Raw genomic sequence first — 16877 nt, 5'->3', positions numbered from 1 at the left:
TAGTCAGCCAGTTACTGTTAGAAACACTACATTAGAGTCAGTACATTAGATGCCAAATGTTTTCCCTATAAATTGTTGTTCCGAATGCAATAGTATATACTTGGATTGTACACCATTTTGTTTCTATGTGCAAATAGAAATGTATGTAATAATTTCAAGTAGTGTATGGTCATCTGTCTGTTCTGGTTGTCATTTTGGGGGGCATTTTCTTATAGCCAAGAATGGATATTGCTTTCAGAGAATAAACTTGCCAAAAGAAAGAGATAAAGGCAGACATTCATTAAAAAGCATTGGGATATAATCTGCCATGCTCACTGGATCACTTGATTTCAATGCACAAGGCACATTTCTGCAGTCAACAACTTACTTTTTTGGGGTTCAAATGATAATTATGATTTTAAAGAATTTGAGAGGTATTGGCCTCTTCACCAGTGTACATATTAAGTTTTATGATGCTGTGTGTAATAACCTGTTTGATGAGGGGGAAAAGCCAAGTCTGGTCTGAATCTGGTCTGAATTTACCAACGGCCAAAAACAAGCCAAGAACCACAGCACTACATCGTTATTTTCCTCCTGTTTTTATTCAGTATGGTTCGTAATGCATCACATATTTCATTGTCTGTTTATATTATTGAATCTGACTTCATTAAATGGGGATTTGTAAAACTTTGCATTTGAGTGATTCTTATTGTGATTGTTACTTCTATTGCATGAAGGTTACATTAATGTACATTACTTACATGTACGCCAATGTTGTCATAAAAGTTTTAATTTTTTAATTAGTACTATTTGTCTATGTTCGGAAATTAATGGTAGCTCAGGCCTATTATCGTTAACATCACACTGCAGCTTCCATGTGCTAAAGTTGTACCCATAAGCTTGTAATCAGCTTAGCGTACAACTCCATACGCTCATTAACAGCCCTGTTAACATACTTAATAGGAAGTGCACAGTCAGATTTAACAAAGGTGATGGTCATGTTGAAAGGTTTGGTTCCGGTGTATGATGACAGCTGCAGTCCAATTGCTTTGCCAAGAGTGGGTCAGAAATTATTTGCCAAATTTCCTGGACGTTTGGGGAAGGTCTGGTTGTTCAAGCAATAAAGTATAAGAGCCCATGCTAATTTGTGAATAGAGTCAGCATGCAACCGCATTATCAAAGGCTATATTCACAATATAGCATGACCTGTTCAGTGGAGAACTTAGAGAAGCAGCTCATTTGCCCCATCTGTCTGGAGATATTCACCAAGCCTGTGGTCATCTTACCCTGCCAGCATAATCTCTGCAGGAAGTGTGCCAATGATGTTTACCAGGTATTGGTTCATATATAGTGTGGTAGTGTCCTATTTTTCATGTTGAACTATCATTCTCTCTGAAGCATCCAGAAACTTCATTAACATAGAGCTGTTCAGTTTGTAGTCCTAAAACCTGGAAGATAATCAACATTTTCAAGCCATCTATTCCCTTTGGAATTCTTTATGGGTTTTTGGAATAGCGGATATGGATTTATGAGTAAAATAAGTTCTGTGGTTAAATTAACTTGAAGAGAATTTCACATTTTGTTCTACACCATATATTACCTCATATAAGCCTGAATGCAAGTTGCTTACAACAAATACAGCTACCATAACAAATTACAGCTACTGTAAGGATGTGAGTGTAAGTTCTTATGAATTGGGCAATTGTTGTAGTCCAACAATTATTGTTGTAATTGTTGTGTATGTACACACTTATTAGCATCTGGTTTTTAAAATGATTAAGACTGAATCACAGCCATGATGATATTGAGAACAGCATGATTACAAGATAATAATATAACCTACATTTTAGACAAAATATTGGCAGTTAGGCTGTCTATTTTCTCTCCGCTAAGTAAATACTTCCAAACAAAATTAAAGCAAAATCAACCGTCTATCCAAGCAACATTGGTGTTTCAAATAAACAAATCACTTGAGTGAATGATTCAACAATGACTCATTAAGACTTATGTCGTTCCTGAATGAATCTGTGCTTTTGAGCGAATCTTTTGAGTGAATGAGTCATGATTCACTCAGTTGTTGGCGCCACATGCCATATCAATGTAATCTGCAGAAAGGGCCACTTAAAATGCCCACCGCTTGTCTGGAATGGGCAATCGCAGACAAGACCAGTGATTTTTTTCAACAAGCGGAGTGATACAAACAGCAAAATGTGTCCGGTGGCATGAAACGCCACACAGCCAATCAAATCCAAGGACCTAACTGGAACTAATGTTGTATGACGCTACTATGGAACAGAGGTTGATAATGGTTGGTGTGAGCTGTGTTGTAAATTTGGGCTTTTTTTGCGCTTAATAAACTTACCAAAGCTATTTTTAGAAGCTATACAGTATTCTTCAACCTAATTTACTTTAAAAGACCTTTAATGAGTTGAATTTTGAATTGTGAGAATGAAACAAGACCTCAGAGGCCCACAGCAACTGTTTAATAGAGATGAATGATCCATTTAGCCTTTCTTATTTGTGCCAGATCTTTTTTACCTTGCTCCTGTGAGGTATTAGTCTAGTCATCTCATCCTCAGAAAGAGGTTCAGCTTTCAGTGGCGCCATTAGTATTCCCTCTGAGTGGAGTGGGAGCCTTTGGGCCAGACTTTAACATGATTGAGTGCTGCTATCGATCCATAATATTTCTCATCGTTTACTTTTAACAGTTACCCAAAGATAACTGACAGACAAATTACATTTTGCTGGGCAAAGGTATCCATACATTCACCTATTAATTGGCCACAAGTATTACCTTTTACAGCAGGTCTGCTCTTTTCTTAAGTCCTACTTTCTTTATTACATAAAAATGCAGGTGGATGAAACAGTCTTAGGAGATTTTTTTTCTGTGAAATGCTATACAGTAAATAATATTGATTAACTAATATTTATTCAACATTTATCCTTCATTGGTTCAGGCCTCCAACCCTCTTTGGCAAAACCGGGGCACTGTGTCTACAGGGGGACGTTTCCGCTGCCCATCTTGTCGGCATGAGGTTTTATTGAAACGGCACGGCGTATATGGCCTCCAGAGGAACCTGCTAGTGGAGAATATCATTGATATCTACAAATCTGAGTCTACCAGGTCAGTTTCAAGTTTGATGCATCTCAAAAGCACTCTTTTTTGTTTTTGTCCGGACCTGTTCCACACACCAAGAACAAACATTTCTGTTCTGGAAGCACTGATATGAACGAAAGCTATTTGTTGTACATATTTCAAAGCAGTCTTCTCTGTATAGAGATCCAGCAACGCCCCAAGCGGTGTAGCAGAAATACACTGTATGCCAACAGATTTTAATTGTGTTTCAAAAGTCTTGTGACACCAATACCCGACACTTGTTCTGTTTCATCAATGAGGCTTAAACCCTGTGTAGTGACACAAATATGTGATTTACCCGCTTGTGGGAGATTTTCTGCCACGTCACGTAAACGCAATAGAGAAATGGGACCTGAGGCTCTGGTGACTGCTCCAATCCTTTGCCAAAATACTAAATATAACTAGGACGCTTTATCCCTGTGGCAATAAACAATGTGTCATGAGAACTCCTGTGAAAAATATGCATAACTGGGTATAATAAGATAGATTGACTTTGAGGTCTTTTGTAACAAACGCTCAGGTGCTTATCATGAATACGAAATGTAACATGGTTATTAGTGTCTTTGACAAAAAGCAGGTCACCTGAATGTAGAGGTTGTTTCAAAGACACAAAAGATCAAGTGTGTGTATCATAAACTGGATTTTATAAGAAAAATGTAAAAATTATTGAAATTAAAAGTGATTGTATTTCCTTTCTTAATAATACACCTTCCACTGTACGTTATTTTAAAGAAAAATAGTTTGTCTTTGTAATCTTTCATCTAAATAAGTTAAACAACCCTTTCTTTCTAGCTTTTTTTGCTTTCTTTTTGTTTCTGATTTCAGTCAGGTTTTGTCTTGTTTTAAGTATAAATCTAATCAAATTTTGTGAGGATTTATGTGTTTAAAAAAAATACTCATGGGGTAAGAAGAACTAAATCTTATGCTATTTTAAGTACATTTTTGTTTTATGATTATGATAAATTAAAAACAAGGCAAAAAAGCTCATTTTACAAATATTGGAAACTGGCTCCATTCTAGTATGAAATTTCTGCCAATTAATTCCTATCGTTCATTCATTCATTTATTATCATTTCACTCGGAAATACATCACACTATGGAAGTAAAATGCCTTATTTTTATTCGTTTTCTTAGGTATTTCAAGGATATTTCGAGAATGTCTCAATTCAATTTTCAGACATAATCTTATTAAAATATATCATAGTTTGAGATTTTATGTTTTTAGATCACTTACAAAATGACAAATATAAAGGCAAAAAGTATAAATAGATTTGTAACCTATATTTATGATCTCTCTTTCAAGTTTCCACCCTAATATCATTTTATATAACTGTCATATCAGCAGACATCCACTGGATGGCAGTCTTTCATAAACAGAGACTTTGTTTTGAGCAGGCCTGCTGCCAACACACTGCACATTCAAAGCATCTCTTTCCACTTGACAAGACAGATCAAGACAGATGCTTGTTGAAAAGGTCTGTGTGAGTAATGTGCTCATTTTAGGACAGACTATCATATTAGTTGCATCAATCACTTTTAAATGCAGCACCTGCTGTAAATGCCTTTAAAGTCAAAATTTCACATCAGCTCCCATTATAGTGATTCACCTCAAGGGAAGTGATATTGTACCTCTTCTGTCACAAAGAAAGAATGCTTGTTGTATGTAGTTTATCATTACATACACATTTAGATGGGTATAACAATCAATGTCATTCGTTATTCCGAATTGAATTGAGACCGTCTTTTAATATTTGAATTTGAATTGATGCAGCAAACAGGATGCAGAATTCTAATTCAAATTTTAATTGAGTTAATAAAAAATATAGTAGTTTTATAAGAGATCCCTTATTTTTATAAAGTCAAAAGATATTTTGTGGTGCTGTATGGCAAAAAAAAAAATTTTTGATTGCTTTTAAAATTGTTTTATGGTATTGAGCTTTTCACATTTTTAGGGAAATATACTGTATCAGTCAAGAAAAAAATATTTCCTTTTGTTTGTACTGTATATTTGAAAGTCAGTTTCTGTACAGACACATATCTTAAAGTCATATAGCTGTAAAAAAAGGTATTGTTAGAAGCTGTTATTGCCCAGAACAAAAAAAGACAATTAGGTTTTCACATTCTGTGACAACATGCTCCAATAGCATGTTAGTGGTGTCATTAAATATATAGAAATTATAATATAATTATATTAATGTATATTTATTTATATATTTTTTTACATAATGTATTTATATATTATGTTTTTATGATTGTTGTTGAACTTCTTGTCAGAGCCTTGCAAAAGGGCACAGTTATGATAGCTCAAATTTGCAACTTCTTATTTACCAATGCAAATGTTTAACCTTTACGTCATGCCAAACATTTTTTTCTGTTTTGACTCTACAGACCACTCCTGCCCAAAACAGAACAACAGCAGCTGATGTGTGACCAGCATGAGGAAGAGAAGATCAACATCTACTGCCTCACCTGTGAGACACCAACATGCTCTATGTGCAAAGTGTTCGGGGCTCACAAGGGCTGTGATGTGGCCCCGCTGCCAGACATCTACAAGAGACAGAAGGTAGAGGATTTGTATTTGACTTCTTCAACCTGACAATCGTTTTTTTTTTTTTACTTTGTTTGTTTGGTGTAAATGACCTCATAAAAATCACAGGCTGCTCTGAGACTATGGTATCTAGATGAGTTTGTTTCTTCATCGGAACAGATTTGGAGCAAATTAGCATTGTTACTTGCTCACCAATGGATCCTCTGCAGTGAATGGGTGCCGTCAGAATTGAGTCTAGATAGCTGACAAAAACATCACAATAATGTGCAAGTAATCCACATGACTTCGTCCATCAAAGAACTTGTGAAGCTGCGTGTTTGTAAGAAACAAATCCATCATTAAGATATTTCTCTCCATAATGTTGCTTTCTATAGTGAAAAACGAATCTCATCTGTATCAGGAGAGAAATATACAAGTGTGAAAACAGTCTAAAAAACAGTTCTGAACAAATATATCAGTGTATTTTGATGTGAGAGGACAGTAGGGGATTAACTTTTTCAGTGGAGGAAGTGTTATTATGGATTATGGACCGGTATTTTGACCAGAGGCGATGGTTAAAAGTTGAAACGCCTTGGTTGATTTTGTTTCATACAAACATGCAGCTTTTTGTTTTATAAAACTGATGGACTGGAGTGGTGTGGATTACTTGTGGATTATTGTGATGTTTTTATCAGCTGTTTGAACTCTCATTCTGACGGCACCCATTCACTGCAGAGCATCCATTGGTGAGCAAGTGATGTAATGTTAAATTTCTCCAGCCCCGTTCTGATGAAGAAACAAAATCATTTACATCTCGGATAGCCTAAGGTTGAGTACATTTTTAGCAAATTTTCATTTTGGGTGAACTGTTCCTTTAAATGAGCCCTCCCCCCCTTTCTATGAAATCCAATCCAATCACTTTTTAAACTACAGTATTAATAACACAATAACAAATCACACAATTTAAGGTGTCATTCATGTCCGTAGCACAAATGATCCAGGGCGAAATCACGCACTGAAGTTTACAACAGGTTAGAAGTTTTGTTCACATCACTAACCCTAAGTATAAGCAATTGCAATGAGCTTTAACAAGCACCAATAATTACACGTTACAGAACAGACAATACGCTTAAAATAGGTCCAAGATAATTATGTTTAAGAAAAGATTGTTTTAAACAAAACAAACAGGACAAATGTGTTTTATGACACACACAAAATAAAACATGCAGCATCACAGCAATTTTCTCACTTTCCGATGCATTCTTGACCTACATGGTATTGAGGTCTTGACCTACTGCACCTCTTGTGGTATGGCTAGTAATGAAGGTCTTCGTACCAGGGTGCAACTGGCCCTGAGAAATGAGTCACTCCTCCCTGTTGTGTTTGAGTCATAGCAGCTTCTTCTGGTCTTTACGTTTTTTTTGTCTCTCATTTTTGTCCTCTGTAAGTGCCTGTTCTCAGCTCTCTCGCTCCCTTCAGCAGCTACCAGATGAACAATGACTAAACCTACCAGCCTTTCCCAATAGAAAACCATGTGCATGGTGGACACCATATGTTGATCTGTTATTTGCAGTGTTCCTATGCTGAAGGTCAGTTCTCATAGTAGGAAATAGGTTCTTTTTATTGTATATCTACTTCTGTGGCTCTTGGTTTTGAGGTACTGTAACTGAATGATGTAACGCACCAGGGTCGTAGGGTGGTTGATGCCCAAACAGGCTCAAAAAGAGCCATAATTTCTGCCAGGTGGCTATGATGACATTTTCTCTTTTAGTCATGGCCCACTATAAACAGTGAATCACTCATTTCAAATGCAAATCCGCAAAGTTTGATCAGTCATGACTGGTAACATTCTTACAATCTCGGCCTTTAGTTCACATGCTGTTCTCTTATTTGTAAGTGTGGTTCTCACAAGTTGCATAGCCAAATCTGACATGGCTTTCTTGTGAAAGATGACACGTTGATCGCATTGGTCATGTGTTTTCTTTCTTTTATTTTTGATGAGGTCCTGTCACAATTGGATATATTCTGCTCTGTTTTGTCTCAGACAGAGCTAAGTGATGCCATAGCCATCTTAGTGGCCGGAAATGACGGAACACAGGCCCTGATCTCACAGATGGAGGATATTTGTAGGACTGTCAAGGTGAGAAATAAATGGTACTGTAAACCACAACAATTATGATATTGTGTGAAAGGATTGGGTGATATGTTGAATATTCATAATATATTCATTATGATTTAATTATTGCATTTAACATTTTGAATCTTCTTGGCTGCTGTGGTTGTGAAGTTAAAATGATGGATCCTCTGATTCACCATTTTTAGCCATTTCAGACCAAATACATAGACTAAATCAAAATATATCAAAATTGATATCAAATATAGTCCAGAGTAGGGCTGTGCGATTAATCGAAATCGAATCGAAATCGCGATTTGAGACGTTGCGATTTCCTAATCGCATGTGTGTGTGTGTGTGTGTGTGTGTGTATATATATATATATATTGCCCAGCCTTAGCCAGTGATGATAAACAGTTAAATTAAAAAAAAATATTTTAAATAGTAAAAATATATACAGTGGGTACGCATCAATACCAATAAAGAACCTTTATTTTTTAGAGTGTATGAAGTCTCTATAATATTCTGATCTCTAAATATGTTTTGGCACCCTCCTTCAATGTACATCTGTTTTTTTTAATACTGTTTTATAAAAAAGCCAAGCAAAACCCCAGTCCAATCACTTGAAAAGTAGCACACCTTTCCTTAACAAGCCACATGATTTGATTATCATTCATATCTGAATAGTACACCAAAGTTAAATACTTAAAAGTCTCTAGATTTTTAGCCTCGAAGTAGTTTGCAACACTATAAACGTGTCTTAAATGGTCACTTTCTACACCTAACTCACGCACACCTCTGGCGCCAGTGATCAATAGTGGTACAGGTGCTTGTGAACATCTGACGTGGTCTTATTGAGCTGTGTGGAGCTAATGCTGCAACACCTCACCGGGGATGCTGGCGGCAGTGCTTGTTGCTTTTAGAGCCCCCCAGAGATGCTTGATGCAAATCCAGCCTTTGCATATGCTGTTTGCTGATTGACACGGTGCCTGTTGCTACATTTCAAGCATCCTTTAATGACAAGGCTGACATTGATTAGCAGAACCTCACACAGCTGGAGACCCCTGTCCTTTGACTAGTGGCTCAAACGGTCAATACTTCACCATGGCTGAGAGCTGCAGTCCGCGGAAAGAGACTTTAAACGAAGGTGATGGAGAGGTTGTTTTTTGAAACAGCTTTCACTATAAAGTGGCAGCCTCAGGTGCAGCACTGCTCCTTTTTAACTAGCTCTTCTCAGTGGAAACAGAGTGTCAAAATAGGCTGCATAACAAGTGCCAGTGATTTAGTATGTTTTTTTTTTTGTGTATGCAGTGAAACTGTGACGATGAGGACTGCAGGTTTTATGTTTTAATCTGCTGCTGTATCCTCTAGTCCTAAAATTAGTGTTCTTCTTTGCTGTGTTCACAGAATGCAAAGGAAGTGTTCAAGAAGTAAGTCAGCTATGAGTGATGCGTTTAGGAGTGTCTTAAAGGGATAGTTCACCCAAAAATCATTTTCTCACCCTGTCCCTTTAAACTAAACCATGCTCAGCATGTGTGCTTCATCAATAACTGATACCTTCTAAAGGCTAACAATCATGATTAACAACCTCACAGGCAATGACTCAACCAGCCTCCCACCCCTAACAACCCACTGTATTATGCATTGGTTCATAGCTTTCATCTGGCTCAATATTGTGGGTAATATTCTGTTCTGTACATATTGAAATCCCTTATACTACAATTTATTTATTTTCTGCTGATGCCTGCATTTAATTGATCTCCAAATGCTTAATGTGTAGACTCATTGAACTTGTTTTGTGAATAATTTAATAATTTTATTGAATTGAATAATTTTAGCCTTAGGTATGCTGTGTATTTTGGCTTTTACAAATGTTATGCTTAGAACTTCCACTGCCGTTCAAAAGTTTGGGGTCAGTAAGACATTTTGAAAGACGTCTCTAATGCTCAACTTGCAGTTTTTTTAAAAATCAAAAATACAATAAAAACAGTAATATTGTGAAATATTATTACAAAGACTCATGGCTGTATTAGATCAAATGGGTGCTTCTACTAAATACTGAGCATTTTTCAGTTTTTCTTTTTTAATAAATTTGCAAAAATGTCAACAATTCTGTGTTTTTCTGTCAATATGGGGTGCTGTGTGTACATTAATGAGGAAAAAAAATTAACTTAAATGATTTTAGCAAATGGCTGCAATATAACAAAGAGTGAAAAATTTAAGGGGGTCTGAATACTTTCCGTACCCACTGTATAGTGGATAGTTCAAAATTAAATGTATTAAAATAAAATTTGGACACTAAGGGTCACCAAAGGATGTAGAGATCCAAAAAAAAAGAAGAAAAAAAAAGCACCTTAAAATCATTTCTTTAAGAAAAAAACAGGCAAAAATTTAAGTTGTTATTCACAGAAGATCTTCATATCTGCTGCATCTCTTCTCAGTCAATGCACCTTTTCTTGTCAAAAAGCATTGATTTAAATTTCTCTTCCTCACTCCCTTGATTTTTTGATTGATTGATTTATTGACATTTTTGAAGACAGCCCCTAATCACCATTCACTTTCATTATATCATTTATCCTTTTTGTTTTTCTATGTAAGGAAGTCAGTAATGGTTGCAACAACATGTGGTGAGTAAACATACAAAACGTACTAACCAATGTGTAATACATACTACAAACAGGGCTTAACTTGTAAAATAGCATTTGCTCAAAAGACATTTCCTGTTCTTTGAACAGTGGGTATCCTGTCTTACGGGGCATCCCCACCTGTGCATGCTTTCTTTAAATAACCGTTCATTTACTTCAATGTAAAGGTCAGAAACCTCAGTTAATCAGGGCAGCGTGGGCCAGGACAGCGTGCAGCTTTCTCTGGTCCTTTACTGATCTAATAGGACCGTGTGTCCATACAGTAAGAGCAGTGTTGAGAACAGGGCTAAATCACAGTGGCAGGCACTCTGAATCCCTCCTCTCGGCTTCCGATGGTCCGTCCGCCCCCACCTGCGTTCGAGCCGTGAGTCTACATCCACCCATTACTTAATAACCACTCGTCTCTGTGCCACCAGCTAGGATATATGGCAGTGGAGATATATGACTGGATGCATGTGCTCACAGACGCTGACCTTGTCACTTCTGCTGTCACCCCACTGATCAATTCATGGAGGGAAAGAGAGCAGCATTCGGTCTGAGTATGTGCTCAACAATTCCATACATGGAGTGTCCACTCGAGATGAGAATGGATCTTATTTTGAAGACGTGGTGCATCACAAGCTGATGCACCGGCCTTCGTGTAATTTAAAGCTGTAATTCTTCCTAGAGTAAGAAGATTTGTTTGGGTATCAGAAGCAGGATGGAGAACCAATCTGCGGGACGAGATGCCACTTGTTTAACAGTTACTTGAGCTTAATATATCATTTAGAGTTTCCTTTCTTTATTTTATGCTTAAATGGCTTTAGATATGAAAAACAAACAGTTTACGTAACATGCAGTTTTGCACAATGGCACTTCCTAAGAAATGAGTGTTCAGTCAACATATATTCTTGCCAATGCAAAGCACGCACTGTCCTCTCCCACTTGCCCCATTTATGACTAAAATAGACTCAGTGTAAGTGGAAGATTATGGAAGACTTAACTCATATATTTTATTTTTCATTTCTAGGGTATTTCCTGTGCTGACTTAAGAGAGACTATAAGGAGGAGGTTTTCTTTAATCCTTTCAACACGGCAAGAGCTTCTTTCATCTGGTATTTTGTGGTCCTAAAACTCCTCTTAGTTCAGTAAGAGGAATTACAAATTCTTTGTAGTTTCTACATCCTGGATGTTTAAAACTGTTTTGGTCTTTTTTTTATCTTAAAATGAGCTCATAGGAAACCAGAAAACATTTGTGGTTTGTTCCCCCCCAAAAAACAAACAAACAATATATATATATATATATATATATATATGCAAATTACCATTCAAAGGGGTCAGTATTTTTTTTTTTATGTTGCAGGCTGCATTTATTTGATTAAAAATACAGTAAATCTGTAATATTGTGAAATATTTATATATTTTAAAATTTACTTTGAATAGCTGTACAAATACACTCAACATTAAGATGTCTTATAAAAATAAAAAAAAAACATAAATCACTACTTAGTTCAACTGGTAGTATCACCTCTAAGAAAGCTTTTTGGATTAATACTGTTACAGCCCTTCAGTTCATTATACACTCTAAAAAATGCTGGGTTAAATACAACCCAGTGCTGGGTAAAATAGGGACAAACCCAGCAATTGGGTTGTTTTGAACCAGCGGTTGGGTTAAACATTTAATCAAACCGCTGGGTCAAAACAACCCAATTGCTGGGTTTGTCCCCATTTTACCCAGCACTGGGTTGTATTTAACCCAGCATTTTTTAGTGTATGCATTTAACATTTCAAAAGAACGTACAGCAATTTCTATAGTGGCATCTCACCTGTTACTCACCACTGTTATGTTCTGCGTGACGTTAATGCTTGTGTAAATGTCAGTGATGCTGGCTTCCTATAAACCTGTGTCTGCTATAATCATTACCACTTTTAATGGGTGATAATGAGGTTTACATGTTTGCAGTTACTTGTAAAAGGCATGTAGCCTCATTTATTTTTGCAGATTCATGTTCAAAATACAAAGTCATGTTTATTCATTTAGGTGCAATATAATATGTAATTTACATAATGATAAGCAATATACAATGTACAGTATATCTCAAGCACTTTGTAATATTGTCCAACATTATTGTCACAAAATGTGGGTAAGCCTCTTGGTTGAAGTGCTACAGATCATTGTTTCCCACCATGTGCGGAGAACATACTTTTGCACTTAGTATACAGTGAGCATCTGGCATTATGCATGTGGTAAATATTGGTGTTATTACCAAGTATAGCATTTTATGTCATGAAAGCATGCACTCCCGTTGGCAAAGCGAGAGGGTGCAACCAAACCAGCTGAACAGAAATTACTCTTGGCAATGGCCTTCTTGTACTTCATTGAGAATAGCTCTCATTAAAGTGACTAGTGAGCAATACTGATGCAAACCCTATTATATATGGACTGGTTACTCAAATACTAACAAGATTTGTAATGGTTTAGTAATACTCCTTCCATTTATACACATTTGAAAAATAAAGGTTCCAAATGAAAAGAAGGGTTTTCACAGCAATGCCATATAAGAACCATTTTGGGTTCCCCAAATAACCTTTCAGTGAAACCATTTCATTCTTTGTGTGAAGAACTTTTTAATAATCTAAAGAACCACTATGAAGTTTCCATGGATGTTAAAAGTTTTTTTATGGAACCATAGATGCCAATTAAGAACCTTTAAGAGTGTAACTCTAATTAGGAGACCAATAACTGTAAACACTCAAAGGGCACCAGTCAATTGTGGATTGATTCGGTTACATGTGAACCACCCTGACTGATCATTTGCCGTGGGCAGTGTTTTGAGGTCCTGGTAGGTCTGTTGTGGCTCTTGGTTCCTGGCTCTGAAATGGTCCAGAAGTGATGGAGACAGCAGCAGGTCACCAGAAACTCTTCTGGTGAACAGATAGATGCCACTCTTAAAAATAAAGGTTCCACATAAACCTTGGTGCCACAAGTGACCTTTTTGAAGAACTTTTTTTTTTCTGTAGGAACCCAGAAACTAATAGCATCATCTGAAGAACCTATATTTTTCATCTCCAAAGAACCTCAGCTTAACTCAAGAACGAGAAGGAGGTTCTTTGCAGTGGCAAGAACCCACTGAAGAACCTTTATTTCTAAGAGTGTGGGTCGAGCAGGAGGCATCGGTGAAAGTCATATGTTTAACGAGAGTTTGGGGATGTGAAAGAGTGCATTGAGCTTGTTCTTTACTCGCCGATTGAACGCATCATCATTGAGCTACAGCTACTTCCCAACCTCATCTAGATATTTGCGGTTCAGTCCCGCTTGTTCCCTTTGATTCTCGATCCGCGCCATTTCGATCATGTTTCTCAGCAGGTGGAAGGTGAGGTCGATGGAGATCGGAGGATCGTCGTTCCGTTTGGAAAACTCCGTGAGCTCCTCTAAGCTGTTGTCCTCGTGAGGAGAGCGCAGCTGCGGCGTGGAGAAGTGCGGGAGATGCAGGACACCGCCTGCCTTCTGCGCTCCGAGATTTCTTTGCAAATACCGAAGGAGGTAGGACATGGCGTCGTCTCCAGCCCTGTTTAAGAGCACGTCGTCTAGCTGGTCGTTTACGAGGCTCAGATCGCGGGGTCGACAGGTGCTCAGCGGGACGTGGGTGGTCAGTAAGACTGAAGTAATGAGCAGGACCAAAGGGACGGGCTTCATGCTGGACACAGCCGCGCGCTTCCTGAGGAAAACAGCCAGGTGTGTTACTACAGCTGCGCGCGTTCAAACCAAACCAAAAGTTTAGTACACATCTACACAGCCAAAGTATCTGTTAAGTGTTTATATAAAACACAAAAACTGAGATTACGAAATGAGTTATTTTTATATTTTGTCAAATTAAAACCAAATATAAACAAAAAAGTAAAAGTTTATTTTAGTTAAATATACATAGTGCTAATATAAATGACAAAATTCAGAAAGTATACAAATGAGTAAATATATTTAGTATTTAGTGTAAACAAATATGAAAGTGCTAATAAAAATGACAAAATTGAGATTATGAAATGAGTGTCGTATATTTTTGTTAAATCAAGTAAAGTAAAAGTTTATTAATATAAGTGTTTTTTAAAATCATATATATATATATATAAATAAAAAGTAAATGTTTATTTTTAGTAAATATTACTAAAAAGTGCTAATATAAATTACAAAAATTGAGATAGTTGTTTATTATATTTTTTAATATCAAGTATATAAATGAACATTTTATTTTTAGTACATATAAATATAAAAGTGCTAATATAAATTACAAAATTTACAAGATTTTAAAATGTTATTTTGATTTATATAGTAGTACAAATTAGAGTTTTGTAGTAAAGTACTAGTATAAATGATTGTATTTTAACAAATACTATTATTTAAAAAAATTATTAATATTAGTTACAAAAATTAAGAGTTGGTTATTTTTAATTAAACAGAATAAATGAACATAAAATAGATTTTTGTATTTTATGTGCAATATTAAATTATTGATATAAAAATGTTAATATATAAAAATATAAATCGTGCATCAGCTAATATCGATGAAGAGTTAAAAGAATTTGCATCTGAACTCGTTTATAAAGCAAATAGATATCCAAACAAATAAATTATTGAATAAAAGTAAAGCACAAACATGATCACTGTTCTACGGTTAAAAAACTACGATAGTCATGCCACTATCGTAATAAATAATAAATAAATACATTTTTTAAATTAAAAATGCGTAAAAATAAACAACAAAATTAATACTTATCTACTAGCTACAGAAACCGAATCTTGAAATCAGACGCCATGTACTCCTGACCGAACATCAGCTCACAGAATGAACAATAATGACAGTCCTGTACAATATCAACACTAAGATCTCATGCTCGCGTCTAAGCTCGAATGGCCTCAGTCAAGAAGTTGAAAGCAAGTCGGGTGTAAGGTAACTTACTCGGTCGTCTTCTGTTGCTTTAAAAGTACTTGTAAGGAAGAGTGTTTGCAGACAGACTGGAGTGGAGCTCCTGGAGCTCAATGGTTATATACATCACACACCGCTCCATTGACGTCAGTCGAGCTGCATAAACTGCTTGTAAATGAGGCAATTCTGAAGTGAAACGAAGAGTGGAGTAAAGGAGCTGTAGATCCGAAGGACAAAGTGAGACGTTTCTTTGTCTCTCCAAAGTTTTCAATCAGAAAAGGTCATCTTGATACTGTTGCAAAGTCATAAACTTGGTTTCAAAGACAATATATCCGAAGTTGTAACAGACAGGTGATCAGTTAATGGTTTTATTGGTCCTTAGACTTTAAAATCACTTGGTTCTAATGCTAAGGAGCTGCTGTCGTGATGGATTTCTGCGTGGCTGCTCATTTGTGGTCAAGAGGAGAGCAGAAGCGCGCGACGGGGACACGAAAGGCTCCGTCTCTGTCCAAGGTGCTGAAATTCTTCAAGACGCAGACAGACCTCATTCATTGGCTCATATATATAATATATTATTGTAAACCAAAACTTTGAATGATCAGTACATAAAACTGTGGTCACACTTTATAATAAGGTTCCAGTTGTTAACATTAACTATATTAGTTAACATGAACAATAATTATATAGCATTTATTAGTAGTTAATATTAAGTTCAAAACTAATACATTATTAAAATTTAAAGTTGTATCTGTTAACATTAGTTAATGCACTGTGAATTAACATGAACATCAACATTTTTGTCAACTAACATTAACAAAAATTAATAAATGGTGTAAAAATATATTGTTCATTGTTAGTTCATGTTAGTTAATGCATTAACTAATGTTAACAAATAAGACCTTATTGTAAAGTGTTACCAAAACTTTTAATGATCTATAAGCATTTGTGAAATAATTATATAAACCCATATTACCATATTAACTTATTTTATGTATTTGTTTGCCAATCTAACTAACTGAACTGAGCAGTAAGTGATTAGGCTTAAACGATTTCTTATCCTATGAGTGACAGAGGATAGGATATATAACAATTTTAATGATCTTTAAGATTTTTTTTAAATGATTTTAATGCTCTATAAGGATTATAGTAATTAAAAAAATTATTAATAATAATGATGTAAAAGTATACTGAAAGTACAGTACATATCAACTGATTCTATGCATTTATTTGTCATTCTAATAGATGGAGACTGAGCTGAACAAGATTAGGCTTAAAATATTTCTAATCTTATTACTGTTATCTGTAAGAAAATTACTGTTATCTTTTTTTACTGTTATTTTTAATAAATCGCCATGGCAGCACCGTTCAAGACAAAGTTTGGTGTGAATTGCATGATTCTCCTAGGAGGAGTATGCAATAATTCACAGCCTGATTTTACCAAAAATCCACATTCAAATCAAAATAGCCGACTTCCTGTTGATCATAGCTAATGACTGGAAAATAGAAAGTTGTCCAGCTTGATGAGAATAATATATGTACCGAGTTTGGTGACTGTAGGAAAAACTAACCAAACACC

At 35.8% G+C, this 16877-nt stretch overlaps 1 protein-coding gene and 1 pseudogene across 1 annotated transcript; one reads left to right on the top strand and one right to left on the bottom strand.

Annotated features, from left to right (window-relative positions):
• Nucleotides 1-1180: 1180 nt before the first annotated feature.
• Nucleotides 1181-9189, top strand: LOC107716966 (tripartite motif-containing protein 54-like). Its single transcript, XM_016523612.1, has 5 exons — nt 1181-1312; nt 2937-3103; nt 5504-5678; nt 7687-7782; nt 9163-9189. Exons 1-5 carry the CDS (start codon nt 1181-1183, stop codon nt 9187-9189), a joined length of 597 nt encoding a protein of 198 aa, XP_016379098.1.
• Nucleotides 9190-13035: 3846 nt separating this feature from the next.
• LOC107716674 (UI-like) lies at nt 13036-15839 on the bottom strand (annotated as a pseudogene).
• Between the last annotated feature and the right edge of the window lie 1038 nt (nt 15840-16877).

The sequence above is a fragment of the Sinocyclocheilus rhinocerous genome, unplaced genomic scaffold (genome assembly GCF_001515625.1).
Source record: "Sinocyclocheilus rhinocerous isolate Xijiao unplaced genomic scaffold, SAMN03320098_v1.1 scaffold1874, whole genome shotgun sequence".
NCBI lineage: Eukaryota > Metazoa > Chordata > Actinopteri > Cypriniformes > Cyprinidae > Sinocyclocheilus > Sinocyclocheilus rhinocerous.
This window is presented reverse-complemented; position numbering and strand designations above follow the sequence as displayed.

Coding starts and splice junctions, on each gene's coding strand:
- LOC107716966 (XM_016523612.1), top strand. CDS start 1,181: ATGACCTGTTCAGTGGAGAACTTAGAGAAGCAGCTCATTTGCCCCATC. Junction 3,104..5,503: donor TACAAATCTGAGTCTACCAG/GTCAGTTTCAAG, acceptor TTGACTCTACAG/ACCACTCCTGCCCAAAACAG. Junction 5,679..7,686: donor ACATCTACAAGAGACAGAAG/GTAGAGGATTTG, acceptor GTTTTGTCTCAG/ACAGAGCTAAGTGATGCCAT.